Genomic DNA, 21,693 nt, shown 5'->3' with positions numbered 1-21,693 from the left:
TTCGTGACTGAATATCCTCCATCTCAACCTCCAGGGCAGGAAGAGTCAACTGCTCCTTTGTGGGGTTCGACATGGTGATATACTTCGAGAGGTAAACACTGCTCGAAGGTTAACCTGAAGTGAACGTTTCTTTCACCCTTTCTCAACCTTTCAATCCGGCTCGAAGGACCTTTTGTTGGAATCGCTTAAAATAAGGGATCCAACGGAGGTCCGGATGAGGTGAGATGAAGGGAATTCGAAAGAAACGAAAACACAAGTTTTATATTTTGTCGGTCCTGAAATGGGCTTTTAAGCGACGTTTATTTAAACTTTTTGGGGGCTGGATGCTGGCTCCGGTCCTCGTCGGTGGATCGGATGGCCCTGGCTGGTGGTGACGCCGGCGCTCCTCTTAGCGACGTTGACGTCTGAAAAAGAGATAGCGGCGGAACCGCGGCGGTAAGCAAGAGTGTAAGTCTGGCTATACCAAAGATTCCCAACTCCAGGCTGCGCTCGCGAGCCTATTTGGAGGGGATAGCAAAACCTTGCCAGTAACGCAAAGGTAATGCAGTGGACTGTATTATCGACTCTTCTTCTGGCGCGAAGAAGAAGTCGATGAGCGAGTGGCTTGAGAGGAGGGGGGACCTCTTCTCTTCGCCTTGCACCTTTTGGAAAGGTTCGTTCCGTACGAATCCAAGTAACTTAGGGATTCGTGAGCGGAGGGACACGCTATAACCAGCGAATTGCTGGTCCTGGAGGCTGAGGACGGCCAGAGGCTCCGCGACTCCGTTCACCTTACCGTGTGCTTCTATTCGTCACACGGGGGTTGCTACTAAACGGGGTGGCAGAGCACGAGTAACGCAGAGGTGATAGGCACGTACGTTATCTCTCTCTGTTGTAACCCGTCTCTCAGGGATCCAACAGGCAGCGGCCTTTGTTGCTCCGAGACGAAACGAGACTCAGAGAATCAGGGCAGGCCCCGATTCCAAGAGTGCAAATCTCGATCAATTGTCTCCTAAAACAAACCAGGTGTTCTTTCGTACGTATTATACGTACGAATCGAGCAGAGCTTCCTAGTCTGTCGGCGACAGAGGTTCAGCTTTTGAGAGCTAGTGAGATTTCAAGTGTCTGGTAACCAAACTACTTGAAATCTGGAAACTGGCGAGCTGAGATGCGCTTGACGAACGGTCGCACTGACTGCGTCAAGCTTGATTGTCGTAAGACGACTGGGGCGAGAGCCGCGCGTGTCTCCGCGAAGCGGAAGACGTGCCAAATTTTACCACTACGCGGCGCTCACAAATTATCTTTTGTCTCGTGCTAATGTAGTACGATGTACTCTCTCTCTCCTTCAGGCTCCGATGTCCCCACTCGACATCGAGCCTGGAGTTCAAAACCGTTGCTCGACAACGCTTACTTTGTTTGAACTTTAATTTTGACGACAAAAACAAGTCATACGACAGCTGATCGTGTTTTGCTGCTAGGACAACGTATGCTCCAACCGAAGGCCACCTTCGGTCGGTCACGTATACCAACAAATTACGAATCTCGCGGACGAGCCAAATGCCCGTTATATAACCGCTTTTTAAACATGCTGAGAGACGTCTCCTGGAGGGAAATACGAGGGAAATACTCTTACGAGATTTATTTTGCTATACAGTTATTTACAATATTTATACTTATTACATAAAGTACTTAATACTAAATTTTTAGGTTACAGTTTTTTAAAAATCTGTATACGCTTGTACAGGCTACAATGTTCGGTTTTGCTATTATCATTTCCATGCTCAATGGCAGACGGATTTTGACTTCTGTACGTTCTGTTCTGTGTGAGTTAGGCGAAAGAATAATAGATAATGACAACCAGAACTCCATGAATGAAATGCCCACTAAACAAAATGCCGTAGACATCTATACAGATGGCAGTAAAATTCCTGGTAACGCATTCGTAGGTTCAGCATGTTACTGCCCTAGACTAAATATTGAAACAGGTAACATTATTCTTAACGCAAGCGTCTTTACGGCAGCATGTATCGCGATAAATGATACTTTAAAAGTCACTTTACAGAACCCTAACAAAAACTTTCTCATTTTTACTGACTTGTTAAGTGCCTTACAAAGCCTGCAGAATCCCAAAATAAGTATAAAAATAATTTCTCTCAAAATAAGTATAAAAATAATTCTCTTTCTACAATAGAACCCTAACAGCACAATAAAATTTTTCTAGATTTCGTCGCACCGAGAGATACAGGGAAATGAAGAAGTGGATCGATTAGCGAAATCTTCGACTACATCATCAGAAAATATTCTTCGGAAAGAAACTATCAGTGAAATCTGCACCGATCTTCCGTTGCCGTGCCGTAACGCACGGTCGATTTTCTTGTAATAAACACCTGTGGAAGATACATGCCATGTTGACATTGCCTAGCTGTGTAGGCTAGCATCCTCCACACGGTACTGACCCACAACTTTTTCTCTCCCACGAGCTAGTCGAAGTTTCTGCTGTACCTGCGTCGCAAGGACCGCGAATTTTCTGGATGTTTCGTTACTCGGCACGAAAAGTGTCTGGCGCCCATCTGGATGACTGTTCTTTCTACCAAGCGACTTTCCGGGCGGATACGGCGAGGTTTCGTCTGGCACCCCTGTCTCGAGTACACGGCAGCTCGACACGGGGAAAATAGCCTGATAGTGGATATAGAAATGTCAAACAAAAGAAGGGCCTTTCTCGAGAAATAGCTCCTTATATAATTGGACTGATAATTTTAGTCTGTTAAATAGTATTAAGACGGTTGATGAGGTTTAATTTCATTTCGTATGTATTGTGACGTGGCACCAGTGCACGTCACAAAGACGAACCTTTCCTGGGGCAGAAGCGGCCTTTAGTGCGCACCATCAGAAGTCATCACTTTGCTGTTATCAAATTTGTTTACAAAATACAGCCGGTCAAAGTTTTCAATTTTTGCCTATTTTCGTGAAACCGGGATGTACTTTGGAATTTTTATCTCAGGAACTATTTGTCGTATTGAGTTGATTTTTTTTAATTTTAATCGGCAAGGTTTGGCCTAGTTTAATAATATATTTTTTAATTGGAAACTCTTTTCTGTAATATGGAAAATTATAAACAATCTTTTCTTTTGCAAATTTCCCTTAGAGGGTCGGGGGTCAAAAATTTAAAAAAAATATGACCATATTTCTCGAACTTTAGCCTACAAAATAAGCTATTGTCGAAAATGGAACTCGTAAAACTAACTCCGCAGTGAGCAGATATACGTAGTGGTGCGCGCCGCTTCAGGTAAACGATCGCGCGTCCGGAGATTACGGTCGCCCTATCGGATCTCTCGCATCCCATATTATTTGACTGAGGTGTAAACACAATATCGATAGGTCGCGAATCAGTCTTAATGATACAGGTCGGGTCCTGGGCTTGACTTTGTACAAGTATTTAATACAGACAATAACTCATCAAGGCTGATTTCGGTGTTTAACTGAGATGCGGTCGTCGTTTTGTTCAGTATTTGGTATTGTTTGCTCTAGATTTTTTTTGTGGTTTAAAAAAAGTGGGTTGAAATTTTGATTGCTGGAATTTTTAGCGAAGGTTTCGGCAAAGTGGTTTGCAATGTCAAGTGAGTCTGAAATTTGGGAATCTTCTGTTGTGGTTGTACTAGTCATATTTGAGTGGTTTGGGTTCGCGTTTATACGTTTCAGTTTTTTCCATACCTCCGAGTCCGGTACATCTCTTTTGAGGTTGGATATATAATTCATCCATGATTGCTTTTTGCTTTGTTTGATGGCTTTTCTGGCCATGGCTCGATATCTTTTGTAATTTATTTTGTTTGCTTCTGTATTGTGACATTTATATACATTAAAAGCGTGTTTAAAGTTCTTGATTGCTGTTTCGCATTTTAAGTTCCATCATAGTACCATCATCACTTTTCTTCTGCTTCTTATGCTGGGTCTGAGGTATAGTCTGCGATACTGCTTTTACAATTGTATCTCCAAATTTTTGTACCAGTGTGTCTATAAGGTGGGCATTGGTCTTTTCAGGATTTCCTAGTCACTGTCGTGGAGTTCTGTGAGTGCTTGCCATTCTAGACAGTCTGCTATGTCGGAGGTACAAATTGAAAGATCGATTACACTTGTTTTGCCTGTAGCTACGTTGAAAAATGTCGGATCGTTATTGTCTAGGAAAATGAGGTCATTTTCGTCTATTAGTTTCTCAATTTGTTGTCCTCTTCGATCATTTTTGTGGGAGCCCCAAAGAATATTGTGGCTGTTGAAATCGCCTACAATGATGAAAGGTTTTGGAAGTTGGCACAGCACTTCGTATAGCTCGATAGATTGTAGCTGGTAACTATTATATTTGGAATATATAAATTGCAGATAGTAATCTTCTTATTTGCTAAAAATACTGTTACTGCACCTGCTTCTGGATTGGTATTTAAGTTTACTTTAGATGTGTATATTACTTTTTAAGTAAATAGCTACCCCGCCATTTGCTGATAAGCAATTTATCCTATTTTTGTGTGAGACTTCAACATTTTTGATTTTAGTATAGTAGAGATCTTTAAAGTTCGTTTCCTGTATATAGATTATGACAGGATCCTGTTCTGTTATGAGTTTTCGGAGAAATTCATAGTGAGACTTAAGACCGTTTACATTCCACTGGATTATTTTGGAGCTCATGAGAAGGCTTAGTTTGTATGAAGAGAGCTATCGTCTTCTTCTGACGATGTAGGATCTGGTGATGAAAAATTAGATGTTGAGGTCTTCAGTTTTTTTTGTATCCGCGAAAATCTGTTCTTAAGGCTTCTATCTTGAAGAAGAGGGTACAGTTTCTGCATTTGTGTGATTAGTTCTTCAGTATTTTTTGTATATTCCTCAGCTACTTCTTTAATGGCTTGTGAACCTTGGACTTTTTCGATGAAGCTTTTGAACTGCAAGTAGTTTAACAGGGAGTCAGGTTTGTCTGGTTCATCTTTTTGGGGAGACAACATTTCCTCAAGCGGTTTTGGTGTAGTAGCAGTGTCCTTGGCCTTCTTTAACTATTTTGGAAGATTATTTGGAGCTATTGTGGTATTCTTTGTTTCTTGTTCTGTATTGTTTGCATTGGTCGAGTTTTCTGAACTTACCATGGATCTTGTTCTTTTTGCAGTTGTGTTAGCGGTTACTTGGTCTGTAGTTTCCATAGGTTGCAGTGTTTGCGGTTTTTCGATGGTTGTATCCTTCGGTTCCGTCTCGTTTCTAGTGACATTGGGTACAATTAGGCTTCCGTTGTTGGTGGGAACTGGCCGTATGTTTTTGTCATTTGTCGGGCAAGTTTTGGCCAAATGTTCACCTTGTTTGCACAAGAAGCATTTTAGGTTGTCATAAGATGGATAGATCCAATGTGTGATATCATCGTGATTTATTTTGATAGTTTCAGGGATTTTTAGCGCGTCGTCGGGGTGCATAAGGACTTGCCGTTTGAAACTAAGGATGTGAGTATACCTTGGCTCAGATAGACCGGCTCTTACAAACGAAACTGATCATTCTCTTCTGACATCAAACTGATCTAGTATTTCCTCGATAATAGTATGGGGAATTGTAGAGTAAACGTTTGAAAATATTATACGTTTATGTTTGACGGGAGGAGACGAATTTCTACCGTAGTATTTCCAATGTTTGTTTTAGTGTATCTGCTCATTAAATCATCAGCAATGTCTTTGGAAACTAAGAATATACAGATTCTACTGTTGGATATCCTAGAAGCAAAGCGTATGTTACTTGGATTTGTCAAACCAACCAATTGCTTTGACATATTCTTTGAGTTCCAATCCTTCCTTGGCTTCCATGCTGATGGCGTGTTCTTTTTTTCGAGAACATGTTGTTTTGTGTAATAGCTGCGTAACTTACTTTCGTGGCACTTTCAACATTGAAACTTTGGAATACTGAAACTTGGGAATGACTTCTGTACTCAGAGGCCATTCTGATTTGTTGCTGCGGGAGCAACTGTTTTGAGCAACTTCACTGTAGGCACAAGGTTTTTTTTTAAATTTAATGAATTTTATGATAGCGTATTTCTACGTATGTCGTGTTTACTGTTGTAACGACCCACGGTCTCCCCTCTCACTCTATCCATTACTATCTCACTCCATCCATTATTATCTCTCTCTATCTACTACCATCTCTCTCTATCTCATTGTATTTGTATCCTTCTAATACCTTATTATTATACATCACCGCGTATTCTATTATCTTAATACTAATTAATATTCTTGTACCCTATTTTTATATCATATATTATAGGTTTCAATTATATTTTAACATAAATACAACGTATGTCGTACGTTTACATTTACGATTACAATAAGACCGCCATTAGAAATAAGACATTACGCATGCGCGAACTCCGACTAGCGGGTATATAAGGAGCTGCGGGAGCAGCAAAAACACATTTCTTCCTGGCATCAGGTTCCGAATAGACGAAGATCTTGAAGGTAGCTGATATACTTGTCCAGTGAGATCGAGACCGCTCCTTTAGAAATAGCGACCGTTTTCCAGATAGTAACCTTATGACAGGTGTACTGCAACGATTCCTGTTAATGTAGCGACTCTTTTGTATTAAACACCACAATATTCATGGAATAAATATATATTCTAAATTTCTCCCAAAATACACGTCTGTTCTATTCACAATCTCAGAAATCAATTCAATCCTATCGTTACCATAAACAAATTAATAATTGAATTATCAAACAAATTAAATAACGCGCGTAAATCGAATTTTCAAAGACGCTAGCTTCCTGTTTCCGGTTCTTCTTTATGTGGTAGACTTCACATTAAGTGCAGTACGGGCGACATCTTGCAGGTAGCTGATATACTAAAAGATCGAGACCGCTCCTTTAGAGGTAGCGATCGTTCTAACAAATAGTAATTGATGCTCCTTTAATATAGAGTTCGTGCTCGCTACGAGCAGACGAATCGCCTGCCAACAAGCACTAGAAGCCATTCCTAATCGGACACATTGCTAAGCCCGCTCCCGAAGAGTCTTTTCTCCAGGGTAGCGACTGATGTAGAAAAGATAACGAAGGGCTTACGGATGCGTAGATAATTAAGCAAAGATCACATGTTTCATGAAAACTTGAGACTGCTTTGAAATTATATCCACCTATAACTTTGGCGGCGACCAGGGCATACGAAACAGGATCTATTGCAAACACACACAGAACATACTGCGCCTTGTATAGAGGATCCTCTACTGCGAATAATATAAATGTATAATCACATAGCCTAACTCTCTTTCAACGATATATAAGTGTAGTTATATAACCATTGCGTTATTAAGATAATTGATTGATAATTGTATGTTAGATGATAATCATGGTCAATATAACCTCACATTTATATAATCACGTATAATATAAACTCATATTCTTTTATGATTTTATTAATATTTAACCAGATCAGAATAGATATCAACATTGCATTAACGTTAGGATTAGAGTACGTATTTGTTATTGAATAAATTATTGTTAAGAAAGATATAAGCCTTGGATTTCAACTCCTTAACCGCACGCCACACGAATTCCCGTCTCACCTTGGGCCTTTCCGGGGTGATGTCACCCTATGAAGTCTAGCCACTACCTTCACGCGCTGTCAACAAAGGCTTCCCTCCCATGTCTGTGGTGGGAGTTTTTGGGCATAACCTACCCCAGAGAGGCCTCCCTCGAAGGAGTAACGAGGGTTCCTATTTGTAAATATTTTCTCCTTACTCTAAACTCATTTCTGTATAAAGTAAGATTTATCAAAATAAAGATTAGATACAACTTAGAATTTAACGGTATCTCTGGTCCTTCGAGCTAAACGTTAGTCGGCACACCACGTGCAAAATTCAACAAAACCAGAAAGATCTATTGATCAACCGCTGGTCCAAACACCGATCATTAGGGGATGATGCCCAGGTAGCGCTGACCACAGGTACACAAGATCACAAGAAGCCATCTTGCTCGCGATCACTAAAAATGATCACTACACCAAACGAGCCCTTGACCTTTTAATGACCGACAACTGATTATTCTGAAACGTTCTGCGGCATTCCGTAAATAAAAACAAGATGTTACACAGTTCGGCGGCGAAATTACGATCGATACTGACGATTCTTTCCGAAGTCTCTTTCCTCGTGTCCTCACATCCCTCCAGCACGACTTCTCGGGGTGTAGCTTCGTCAAAATACTCGAATTTGATTTGCTAGCTGACACGAACAAAGTTAGATCTTCCTCGGTTACTTTTTTTAGTGGAGGTGGTGGTCTCTCCTTCGAGTCGAGAAAGTCGCAAGCAAATTCGTGGGGAAAAGCGAAGACCGTAACGAGTGTCTCGCAGATGTGGCCGTTTATGATCACAGGTATTGCTCTGCAAGTTCGAAGGAGCCATCGGTACCCGAGACTGAAGGCCGCAAGGGTCGCGTTGCCCATACCATGGAAATCCTTTTGATGCATTCGGACGGATGAAATATGGAATTACCCTTTGTTAAAAAGTGAATTGGGGTAACTCTTTTGCACTTAAAGATTTGGTCAACGAATATCTGGCCGAGACTATCACGTCGCCGCATCGAGGACTATATATATGAATTATATTCGAATCCCTTTAACTATTTCGATTAACTGCGTCCTACGACCGAGCCCTGCTTTTTATCGCGCTGCACATGTAGTGACCGTACATTTATTCTTGTATTATTACTAGATAAACCCTCTAATTTATTATTTCTGTTTGCCCTGCTACCTTTAAAAATATTTTTATGAAATAAAATCGGACAAATAAACAAATATTCGTTGAAATATTCCGAAGGAAAAAAAATATGGATCAATTTTCTTGTGGGAAGGATAGGAAAATGATACGGAAAAATAAGTTATTTTAGATTTTGTATTTAAACGGCAAAACCAGATAAACGGTTTGCTATTGTATTGAATTTAATTTTCAAGTGGTTTACAAAGGAAATCCCGATTTTACGTGTACCTAAATGCATTTACGTGCATGTAAAGCATCCGTTAAATCTTTAATACACCGGTAAGCCTCCCCTATAGGTAGTGATGGGACTTTGAGTCTCAACTTCGAAGCGATTCGAAATTTTTAGAAGTCTTAAAAGTTTTGATCGTCCTGGAAGTCTTGGAAGTGTTTTAAGTTTTGATCGACTTCGAAGTCTTGGAAGTCTTGATCGACTTCGTGAGTCTTGGAAGTCTTGATCGATACCACGCAGAAAAACAATAGAAAAACTGGTTGAAGATGCATCTATTCGGTAGAGGTGCGTTATCCAGGAACAGTTTGATGTTGTTTCGGATGTGTGTATCGCATGTGATACATGGAGCAGTTCCAATGTTGACAGTATAATATCTGTAACGTGTCATTTTATCGATAAGGATTTTGAGCTCAAAACTTATACGCTTCAAACTGAAAAAATTAGTGGCAGTCACACAAGCCACACAATATCACAAATGTTAGAAAATATTTTCTGTCAGTGGAATTTACAAGGCACAGTCAAGTGTGTAGTTACCGACAATGCAGCAAACATGCTTGCTGCCGTGAGAAAGTTGGACGATTCCATATATAGTGTTTCTCGTCTTAATCAATCTAATTAATCGGTCAAGACTTACAAGACTTCGAAGTCGATCAAAACTTACAAGACTTCCAGGACGATCAAGACTTTTAAGGCTTCAAAAAGATTCGAATCACGTTCGAAGTGATTCCAATTTTTTTCTATATATACTGATTCGAAGCGATCCGAAGCGCTTTAGATCCCATCACTACCTGTAGGTTGAAAAGGTTAACGAAAATTGGTGAAGAGAGAAACAAACATTGGATGATCATTGTGTGTGCGCTGTAATAAAATGCATGCTAGTCGCAGGACTCTAATATTGAAGTAACTAAAGAATGAGAATACAATTGCCGTAGTTTCCCCTCATCGACGAGTTTGTCTGTCTGTGCGAGACATCCGTTAACCAAATGTTTAACGTTCAGAAGCTTTCCCTAACTGGTGATTTAATAACTGGCAATTCCATATTTCATCCGTCCGAATGCATCAGAAGGACTTCCATGGTAAGCGCAACGCGACAGTTGCGGCCTTCAGTCTCGGGTACCGATGGCTCCTTCGAACTTGCAGGGCAATAGCTGTGATCATAAACGACCACATCTGCGAGACACTCGTTACAGTCTCCTACGTTAATCCGATATGTCTTTGCTATTCTCCATGAATTTGCTTGCGACTTTTTTGACCCGCAGAAGAGACTACCACCTCTACTAGAAAAAGTAACCGAGGAAGATCCAACCTCGTTGGTGTCAACTAACAAATCAAATTCGAGTCTTTCGACAAAGCTACACCCCGAGAAGTCGCACTGGAGGGATGTGAGGGCACGAGGAGAGAAATTTCGGAAAAAATGTAACAATTTTGAACTATGTTACATTTTGTTTTTATCTACGAAGTGCCGCAGAACGTTTCAAAATAATCCGTTGTCGGTCATTAAAAGGTCAAGTGCTCGTTTGGTGAAGTGATCACTGTTCGTGACCGCGAAGTGTTGTAAATGCAAGGTGGCTTCTTGTGGTCTTGTATACGTGCGATCAGCGCTACCTGGGCATCATCCCCCAATGATCGGGATCGGCACGGTGACACAATGGAGCAAGTGTTCGAGCAGCAGGTGAATTCCTCTCCGAATGTGTGGGTTCTACCGATAGTAATTACTCCTATTACTATAGTCATATTATTAATCTCAATTTATTTAAACATTTCTTGCTTTGATTTGTCATAATTAAAAAAATAGAAATTAATGTTTCCGTACTTTTTGCCGATTATAGCAACTAATACGTCTAGTTTTCGATCATTCATTATGGAATAAGTATTCTTGTGCAGTTTTCAATGTTTTAATACACGGTAAAATAACGGACAATCCGTAGGAACTACGAAAACATTGCTTTTTATTTTTTTTATTATGCCATTACTTTACTAAATCGGCATTTTTAAATTCTTTTTCCTCATTTTTTGTTTTTTACGACTTGGACAATTAATTTAAAAATCTGAAAAAATTCTGTAATATGTGTCGCGATAGCCAGCGTGTCTCTGATTTTTTTCACTATTTTTCATACAATAGTTTAGGAGAAATTGAGCAATAACGTAAAGATCTTGGGTTTCTTGTACAAGCCTCGAGCACGGTGAGTAGCAGACTCTCCACGTAGCTTGTGGCCTGTCGCTGGTTGGCCGAGCGCTCGCTATTCGCGTTCTCTGTTTGTTCGGGGTTTTTCGTTAATAACGACGAACACTTTTGCAAAGAAACATGTTGCTTAGAATCACCCGAGTAATCTCTCATTTCCGGCTCCCGCACTGAGCTTGGCACACCCTATATTTTACGCTCATATTACAGAACATATGACTTTCGGATTTGTAACATCTATATAATATCGGCATAACTGTTTACTGAGTACTTATAATTAATGTTTATAGGATATTTACTCAAATAAATAAAATATATTAGAATTCTTTTTTATTATTTTGAACACAGTTTTTTTTTAATAAATGTGTTATATATCACACATCACATATCACTTAACCTACTTTTCTTTCGTTTTATATTGATTTCCTCTGACATCCTAGATGGAACCATTCCAATCCTACTATATCGCAGTTCATTTTCCTAGAATTATCAAACGTACCCAGCACTTTATCTAAAAAAAATACAAAAATAAAAAAATTTTATACACATATTAGTAGTATAAGATATTACCAGAAAAGTCTGAAAAATTCAGTATACAAGGCTTAACATGTATACGTTTCAATATTTTAAGGGATGGTAGGAGATTTCAAATGAGTCACAAAATATCTCCTAACCTAGTGTCCGATTTGCTTCCATTTTGCAGTAATAATGCTTCAAAGTTAACATGACTACACGGTAAATTTCGAATCGGAGAATTTTGTAATTTTGCAGATATATTAAACAGGAGAAGTAGAAGACAAAAATCTTAATACATTTCATTATATCTCTTGCGGTTTAATTTTTATAAAGTTTTAAAGGTCAAAAATGCTTGCGCAAAAAAACGTAGTTAACACACACAAATATAGTGTAACCTAAAGGACTGTCGGCAGTCAGCTGTTCAAGATTGATTCAGTGATCGTCAGAGCATGGACCGTTTACAATGAGACTCCCATTGAAGTACTTGTGTCTATGACGATCTTGACATGTGTTCAGAAACAAACACAACTTTTTGGAGCCACCAAATTCTCTAGGTCAACGGACTCTTTCAATGTGTTTGTTTCACCGCTATGTAGACGATATGCAAAACGAAATTAGATCGGACACTATGTTGTAGGATTTTTTGTGATTAAAAACGGAGTATTCTACCACACCTTCAAATATTGAAACGCATACATGTTACAATCTGTATAAATACCTTTCATTATTTCTACCAATCATATGTTTAGACGTTCGCGACGGGCTGTACCATCGGTGGTACATTCTTGTCTGTCCCATGGGACAGGATGAGCCACCGGTGGTACATACACAAATGTCCCGCATTCAGGCCCGCCCCACGGTGCGGCCAGTGAATTCAGGCCCCGTCACGAACGTGTTAAGGGCCTAGGATCAGATATGTCAGGGCGGTGACATTACCGACAAAATTAGGCAAAAACAGAGGTTTACGCGCTGACGTTTTACGTCCTTATATTGAAAGATTTTGAGATGGAAAAGGACTCATTCAATAGAGGAAGGTTCAATCTAGCCCGCGCTGGTCATTATTTAATCAGATTCTGCTGATGTTCAGTAATCTGAGTGTTCAAAATAAAGCAAAAATCGACAAATTCACAGCCATGAAATCTAAGCATTTTTAGCTAATTTAGAGATTGTTCTGAGCGAAATCATGACCAGCGCGGGCTAGATTGATCCTTCCTCTATCAAATGAGCCCTTTTCCAGCTCAAAACCTTCCAATATAAGGACGTAAAGCGTCAGCGCGATTTGACAGTGCTTTTTGCCAGGTTAGAGATAAAACAGAGTAAAAAACTGACAAGTTTAGTTCCGCTTGAACACACCAGACAGCGCCTAATCAGGAGGCCCGTGCTGCCCAGAGTTGGCAGGCGAGTTTCGAGAATTTGACGCACTACTACACATGCAACTATACGAGCTGCGTGTTTCGTTCATGTCCCACAAGAAGTCCCATGAAAAGTCATTCCGAGTGACATTGTAAGGTTCGAACAGAAAGTAAGCTCGGCGGTTCGGACTGCTTCGGACGGCTTCGGAAAGATTCGGAAAGAAGCTTGAAACGCTTCGGCAAGCGCAACACGGCACAAGCAGCCTTTTTGATATTATAGATATTTTCACGTTTCGACTCGGAAGGAGATTATTCGGTGAGATCTTCAAAAATTTTTATGAAATTTTGAGGGATGAGTTTAAAGATCCAACGATGACATTCTCTGTGTATTTTGTATGAAAAATTAAATTAAAACAAGTTTATGTACAAGCTGATACAATCGAGAAAGAGCGATTCTATATGCAATAATAAACTAAAAATAAAGAATATAAATTGTTTATAATATTTATATGTTCTTAGGTCTGGGTTAGGTCTGGTTTAGGTCTGGATATATACAAAATAAAAGGAGACATTGCTAAAAATACATTAATTTAATATGTTTACTTTTTAATTATAATAATTTATAATTAAATTTTCCCCCCCGTTCCCGCCTCTTCCCCCCAGGCCAGGTTCGCAGTTGCTGCCGCAACCCCGACTGCGGCTTCTCCCATACTTCCACTTGCGGATTTTCTTTTTAAAGTCCCAAAATTATAATATGAAAAATAGACACATCTTATTCACGAAATTTACTTCGTTCTTGAACAAAAAATGAATAGATAAATTACTGAGCGCTTTAGGATAAGATCGCCTATGATCTACGTATCTTTTGTCGTCATGCCTCCTCTAAAGCTTGCACCGACTCCGGCGTCGGCGTCGGAGTCGGCGTTGGTGTGGGCGTCGGCGTCGGCGTCGGCCGTCACCACTTAGAACCACTTGAATTAGTTATGATTTCTTGAGCGGGGTGTGGAGGTGCAGCCCCCACACATACCGGGGGCCCGGGGGCAGAGCCCCCGGTGGAGGGTTGGGGGGGCAAAGCCCCCCCACTGACACAGATGGTATATTACTTTTCGCGCGAAGAGCGCCACGGAAGAAAGAGTAACGAGGTACGCACTTTCGTTAGAAAACCGAAGGCATCGATTTCAAAGGTAAAATTTGTTACACCTCTCCTCATGGCGCGCTTCGCGCGCAAAGTAATATAACATCCCCCTTTTCCATGTCAAATCACCTAGCGTAGAAAGTATTTTCCAAGTTGAACTTTGCCTGTGTGTCAGTGGGGGGGCTTCGGGCCCTCGGTGTGCGTGGGGGTTGCACCCCCACACCCCGCTTAGGGGATCACGACGTACAAGGATGTACTATTTAAATTAAGATAAATGTTAGATGTTGTGCGTTTCTACGTTAAAATATATGGTGGCCCTGAAAAGGGCCGTTTTGTGTAACATATTAATTGATTTCTTGGCTACTGCTTTCCTTGCTGGGTTCTCCAATTTCCTCTATCGTCGGTGGATGCAATTCAGTAATTAATTTAAAGAAATTTGAGATTCTGTTCTTATGCGGAAAAATTCTTTTAAAAATATATTCGGCAATGTATCCTTCCATGTGATAATCACGCGCTCCGTATCGCGGAATGCTGCTACGAACGTCTCGCCACAAACATTCTATGTTTTGTGTATGCGCGCCTAAAGATATTTTTTAAATATATTAATTTATTATTAATAATTAAAATACTAATTAATCCATTTTATGGGCCTGCATGAAAAACATACCTGTCTCCGGATTCACGAAATTTAGGCTGTGGTTCACCGTTAAATGTCGGAAGTTGTTGTTTTCCAAACATTTATACGATGTCCAACAATCGGATATAATGGTCGTTCCAGGTAAAATCCATTTCTTTATTACATCTAGTAATGTTTCTTGACTTCTGTTAGGTACAGGAACCAAAAAACATTTTTTGGAGTCTCTTTCGATTCCTCCAAAAATCCAATTGCCTTCAATAATGCGACCCCTATTATATTTTCTATGGCCAATTTTTGCCTCATCAATCTCAACAATTACTCCTGGCCCTCCTAATTTTTGCGAATTTTTTTCCACAAAATATATGCACACCTATAATTGCAATACATTTCAAATTTTTAAATATATAATGTTTTTAATTGCATATTTATGAAATACTTACCTCTCGACAAAAGTTTAACCAGTCTACAATAGTTTTATCGCATAAATTTAGTTCGTTTTTAAAAAATTGTTGACGGGGTGGTTTCATCAATAAAAAGTATGCAATAAAACGACATGCAGTTTCTATTTTTAAATTGGAATTGCCGAACCACGTATCTTTTCGGACACTCAAATAAAAATTACACTGTATTTTCATACGTTTCTTGTGGGCATTCGTTATGTATCCGGTTTTCCTGCATGAAAATATTAACTTCTCATAGTTTAGAAGTAATTCATTTCCGCATTTCTTGCATACGACTCTTGTACGCAATACCCCATGAGATGCCAAGAAATCAATTAATATGTTACGATCTTGAAGAATGGCTTCAAAATCACGCAACGATAGTGTAGTAGCCATGGTAGCCATTGTTGCTAATAATGTAAAAATAATGTGGGAAATTCAAGATTTCTATACACGCATGCGCGTCTCGTGAACCCATATTAGAGGCGCATGCGCACAACTTCCGTTCCGCCAACACCGTATGGCTAGTACAGAGGTACCCGTAACCAACATTTTCATATATATAAAAATTTTTATCTCGAAAACGAAAAGAGAGCGACAATTATTTCATTTATATTTATTAATCTACGTATCAAAATGCACCATACAAAAAAGTTTCAAAGAAATCGGTGAGGAGTAAGTAATTGTCAATAATTACCAAAAAAAGTTGCAGCTTTGAACGGGATCCGAACTCGAGCAATGGTAAAGATATAGATGACCGGTATAGGATCCGTGCATCTTGAGGTTCATCATTTCATTACGGTTACGAGGTGAGATTGTGAGATCCTATACGTCTGATGTCGCAGTTACATTATGTACAATGAAGAAATAAATACAGTAGATCACATGTATATTTAAAACAGTCGTGTGCGTTTGGATACAGCATCAGACACGCATAGGGAATTGAAATATCTCAATACCGTCGATTAGCTGTCGCGATTTCGAGTAACACTCGGTCATGTTCAACTCGCGTCGCGCTTCGCATCGCTAGCTCGTAACCTAGCGCGTTACCACCTATGTATGCATACCGGGGCTCCCGCATACACTGTACAGTCCATTTTTTCCTTAACTGTTTAAGATATAAAAAAACTGTTTACATGAAATTTGCATGGGGTAAGGGGGAAAATTTATTGGCTATAACAAATTATCTTTTAGATTATTATTTTCAAAGATACATGAAACTTGATTTGCAGAAAGAAAGGTCACGTTCATCCACGTATACAGTAGTGTTAGTCTATTGAGTAGTCGATTGAATGGTAGTCGATTCGATAGCCGCGGCCAGACCCGAGTGCAGCTCTCGTCCATGACTGGTAGACGATTCGGGTTCCTTTGCTCTCGGTCGCCGATATATGCAGAATGCTACGAAAAGTACTCCAATCCACTACAGTGATGATGCGGACGCTGCGCTCAGGTCTAATCGCAGCTCTTGTTCGACCGAGAGCAAAGGAAGCCAAATCGACTACCAGTCACGGACGAGAGCCACGACCAGACCCGAGCGTGACTCTCACATTACTGTATATGTATACGTATACGTATGTACACGCACACATATGCGTGATCTTCATATTAATATAAAAACGATATTTGGAAAAAGGGTCTATCTCGAGAAAGGCATCGATGTGGGCAAACAATGAATAATATGAATGTAGTGGTATTTAGAATGTGACACGTATAAAAGTTATACACATACAAATATCATGTGTCGTTTGATAAATACCACTACATTCGCACGATTCAATGCTATATTGAATCACTGAAAAATCTCAGCAATCGGAAACATCGCGCTTGACTCGTGCCGCTTGCAGGGATTTGAACAGTTGAATATGGCGTTTCAAGAGTGAGAGAGTAAGACTCATATTCGCACTCTCTCTACTTTCCGCAAATGTCCGAAGTCGGTCGCGAAGCGTCGAGTTCACGTACACATAACTCGTAAAGTAGTATGTACAGTAGAGGGGGAAATTTTCTAAGGTACCTCCCGAATTCGAAATCATAGAAAGGCTCCACCTTGCGTTCATCAGGCAGCCACGTGTCTAGGTACCTACAAATAGTAGGTAATACTATTTGTGTAACGAAAACTGTAACGGCAGATACCGACCTGGCAATCTCGAAAAGTCACGTGACTACCGTACCCCCTTAATATATGTCTAAATTTTATGGTGATACTGGTTAAGAAAATTGCGCACATATATGTACTAGCATTAACTAAGTATACAAATAGACCTTAAATCCAATGCATTTAACTGTCCCACGCAAACGATGCTCTAGAGCCACCAGTTACACCGTTACCAGTTTCGCGTCACTCTTGATGTTATCGATTCAGTCAGAAAATTTTGTTTTTTTTCACACATATTTTAAACGCAAACTGCTTGGAATCTTAAAATTACTTTAAAAAAATTAATTATATACCATATTTTGTTAATAAATTTCAATAAATAAGTAATAAATTCAATAAATAAGTTTGCTTCTAACACAAGAATTATGCAAACGTGGTTGCCATAATTATAATCTGTATGAAAATATTAGTAAAAATGAAAAAACGATAGAAATAACATTTTCATTTTTTATATAAAAAATATTGTATAGTAATTCCGAGCGTGACAAGTAATTTCCTTATAACTACATATCTAATACACTTATCTTTTCATTTAATGATTGATTTTAGCTTCTACTGTATTAAATTAATGAAACTAATTGTAAAAAGGTTACAAATTTCGTATCGTTCTTTCAAGTAGTAGTCGAAACATGAAGAATTCAAACGTTCTGCTGAACCAGAATCTCTCATAATTTGATACTTAGAGCTTAACATGAGAAATGCAACATTATATTTAAGCAAGTAGAATTTGGTTTTAATACTTCGTAGCGCTATTGCTATCTTTGTCTTTAGAACTAACTTATTTAGAACCCTCGGTGCAAATCGTTCAAAAAGTTCGACCTGAGTTCTCGGTGACCTAAATTCAGGATCATAAAAAAAAGGACCCCTTCACCCGTTTTCAGGAATGCTTCCGTGAAGAAGCAAAATATCGTGGTCAAGAAAGTTTAACTTTCACTGTACTTCGTTCCAAAATAAGTGATATGTAATGCCGTACCGATTTCTGGTTGGAAGGGTTAATACTGCTAACGCGCTTTTCTCATATGTGGTCACATTTCGGTCATGGCGAACCCATGAGTGCCAGACATTATTTTATATACTGAAGACTTTCCGGTGAAAATCATATGAAATACAGTATAATTTGAATGATTTATGAAGAAATTATATGGAAAAAAGATTTGCAAAATTTGAAACTAGCTTTGTTAAAAATTGTGCGATTTACATAGTGTTTGGTGTTATTTTAACGGGAGAACAAAAGAAGTTCATCTCTGTTATTCCTGTAATAAAAGTTGATATTTTGTAACAAAGTCAGAAATTTTCGGCTGCGAGACCCTAAACCCACCTGACGGACCTATCGGTTGACATTAACGGCCGAGGAATCCCGAAGCATCCTTGAGCCTGGGGTCATTAGCGTAAACAGTCACTACTACTTATTGAAAATCGTCAATGTTTATTAAATGTACGGTAATCATGCAAGAGAGAGATACTCCCGTCGATTTTGATCATTTTAATACATGTTACCACCGCTCAGTTTTATTTTTCGAAATATATGCAAAAACCTTATATATAAATGTAAGTAAGGTTTGTTGCTAATATTTCAGAAACTAAGGCAGAGCGACAGTTACATGTATAGAAAAATTGTTCAGAATGTTAAGTGAGTTTTGTAACATGAATTTTTTGTGTAATTAATGATAAATATAAACGAACGAATCCCTTATATTCACCCCCAAAAAATTGATAGCAATCACGACATAGTTCGGATCATTTTTAATTATTCGTATTATACCGTCTGAATCGTATACTTTACGAAAAGCAAGGTCGAGTCAAGCTATAGAGTAAAACCTCACAATGTTCAATTCTTCTACCAAAACCTAACGATTACTTATTTCTTTAATTCCTGCCAAAGACAAGTCATACATATTTACAAATATTACAGACCCTTTTTCTACTAATACTACGTTAACGACTAGTTCTTCAACTACCCGTTATTCGTAAGCAAAGGATGCTAAATACACTTTCGAATTTCAAAGTCGGTATTTCTCCCGTATTTTAAAATTGAATAGATACTTTTGAGCTGTATTTTTAAGGAAAATATTTCCCCATTTTGTACGAAATTAGGATTTCATCTTATATCAAATAAGCTGAAACTTGAGGATGAAATACAAATATTTATAAAATACATTTTATAAAAAAATTTGATAAAACTGGACACATTTTCTTTTTGAAATAAATCTAGTTATTTGTGGAACCTTTTCTATGCGATCAAGACTAAAGGAAAAAGTAAGCAGCTCATTTCTGGCGAGACAGTTTATAAAATAATATAAATAATTTAAATAATTTAAATTTAAGATGGTAATTACAAGCAATATTGATTGGTGAGTTTAACTGGAAAATTTAAGCGAAAGCTTTCATAATACTAATAGAAATGGCTTTAACACTATGAATTATAAACAATAATTTATAGATGCATGATATATCTAAAATTTTTATTCTATAAATTAATATATGACTTGTCGGTGGCGTACAAACGACAAATTAAATAAAAGGCTGTGCCAACTCCATCAACGTTTGTATTAAAAGGAAATGAATTTATATTTGTCCTCCACTTAGTAGAATTTAATAATGAAAAAGCGAGAGTTAAATGTAACAACGTTTAAGTCGAAGATGTAGGAAGTAAAAATGTCAGAGATGTTTTGCAAGCGGTTGAATTTGTTTCACAATCGCAAAAGTCACCACTCGTCTATTTGTTGACGTTCACGAGAAAACTTTGGCTATTCCAGTCTATTAAAGTTAAAAACATACGTTACATATACTAGCATTGGCACAAATAAGTGTTGTGATACGGTCCTTACTGATTTTTCGACCAGCATTTTTCACAGAAATCCTCTCTCATCAGCACTGTACACATTGTCCAAACTATAGCTTTCTTTAATTACCAAGTTATTATTAGTTTCTTTGAAGTCTTTTGCAACTGCGTTATCTACCGATAATTTTTTTCCGCTAATATTTAATTCTCGTATAGTGTAACGAGACCGAAATTTTTATAACCAGACATTATTGACTTAGAAATTTAGATTTTCATTCAATCTTCTATTGAGATCAAGAGAATTTTGAGATATAATAGGTCAAGATATTGGAATTTCATTTCGTCTACATTGAATAAATCAGTGCAAAAGTGCAGTGTTATATTTCAGTGTAATATGTACAATGTAATATTTCATTTTTCGGAACTTTTAGAGTTTTACGGTTAGAAGAAGCTTGCCGCAAATAATTCTCAATAACGTGTTTTCGTATCGTAATGTCTGTAATTATTAATTTACCAATACCATACTTTTTTACTAACGCACTCGCACTTTTACCATTCTCAAGTTCTTTTATTATTTTGTGTTTCGTTTTTATAGTTATAATGATAACTATAATAACGTGTAATGACACATTTTCGTCACAGCGACATGCTATGCTGTAATGAGTTACCAGCCAGACTAAACTGTTACTAGTTTCTATTAGCTGGTTTCTATCGCCAGATATTTAAATACTTATAACTAACAAAGGAAGCGTCAAACGCGAAATCGTTATTCCTGATTTTCGTCTTATTTTGGTATCTAGAATCACCCCTTAAGGAGATAGACCCGGATGTGTCGGGGCGGTGATGTTACAGACAAAACTAGGCAAAAGCAAAGATTTACGGGAATGCACTTTCGTCCTTATGTGTGAAGGTTTTGAGCTGTAAAAGGACTCATTCGATAGAGGAAGGTTCAATCGAGAGCACTCTGGTCATGATTTAGCTAGATTCTGTTGATATTCAATAATATGAATACTTAAAGTAAAGCAAACCTCGACAGTTCACAGCAATGAAATCAAGCATTTATAGGTAATTTAGAGATTATTCAGAGCGAAATCATGCCCAGAGCGCTCTCGATTTCATTCGCACAAGAAGTCTCGTGAAATGTAGTTTTGAGCGACACTGTAAGGCTCGAACAGTAGGTGAGCTCAACGGGTCAGGCGTTTCGGACCGCTTCGGAAAGAAGCTTGAAACGCTTATGTGCAAGGTCCAAGTCAACAGCAAGCGACACAAACCATACGTAACCTCTTTGACATTACAAATATTGTGACTTTCCGACTTAGAAGTAGATCCCCTGGTGAGATTCCCAAAAATTTTTATAAAATTTTGACGGATAAATCTAAGTCAAACGATGACCTTTCGTGCTAATACGTATTTTTTATAAACAATTAAATTACAACAAGTTTATGTACAATGTGATATAACCATAAAAATTGAATTTATATGTATATCTGTCTGATATACGTAAGGAAAGATAAACAGTACCGACATTATGA

At 38.5% G+C, this 21,693-nt stretch overlaps 2 protein-coding genes across 3 annotated transcripts in view; both read right to left on the bottom strand.

The window, feature by feature from the left end:
* The window catches only part of Ccha1 (neuropeptide CCHamide 1), an 88,698-nt gene that overhangs the window by 18,545 nt on the left and 48,460 nt on the right, over positions 1 to 21,693 (bottom strand). The window lies entirely within an intron of this gene.
* Positions 14,379 to 15,779, bottom strand: LOC143188670 (uncharacterized). Its single transcript, XM_076393066.1, has 7 exons — positions 15,683 to 15,779; positions 15,425 to 15,637; positions 15,228 to 15,382; positions 14,818 to 15,157; positions 14,515 to 14,730; positions 14,449 to 14,467; positions 14,379 to 14,406 (listed from the first exon to the last, which is right to left on the bottom strand). The coding sequence occupies exons 1-7, from the start codon at positions 15,777 to 15,779 to the stop codon at positions 14,379 to 14,381; spliced, it is 1,068 nt and encodes a 355-aa protein (XP_076249181.1).

This window comes from Calliopsis andreniformis, chromosome 3 (assembly GCF_051401765.1).
Source record: "Calliopsis andreniformis isolate RMS-2024a chromosome 3, iyCalAndr_principal, whole genome shotgun sequence".
NCBI lineage: Eukaryota > Metazoa > Arthropoda > Insecta > Hymenoptera > Andrenidae > Calliopsis > Calliopsis andreniformis.
The sequence above is the reverse complement of the archived record's forward strand: the minus strand, read 5'-3'. Positions and strand labels throughout refer to the sequence as shown.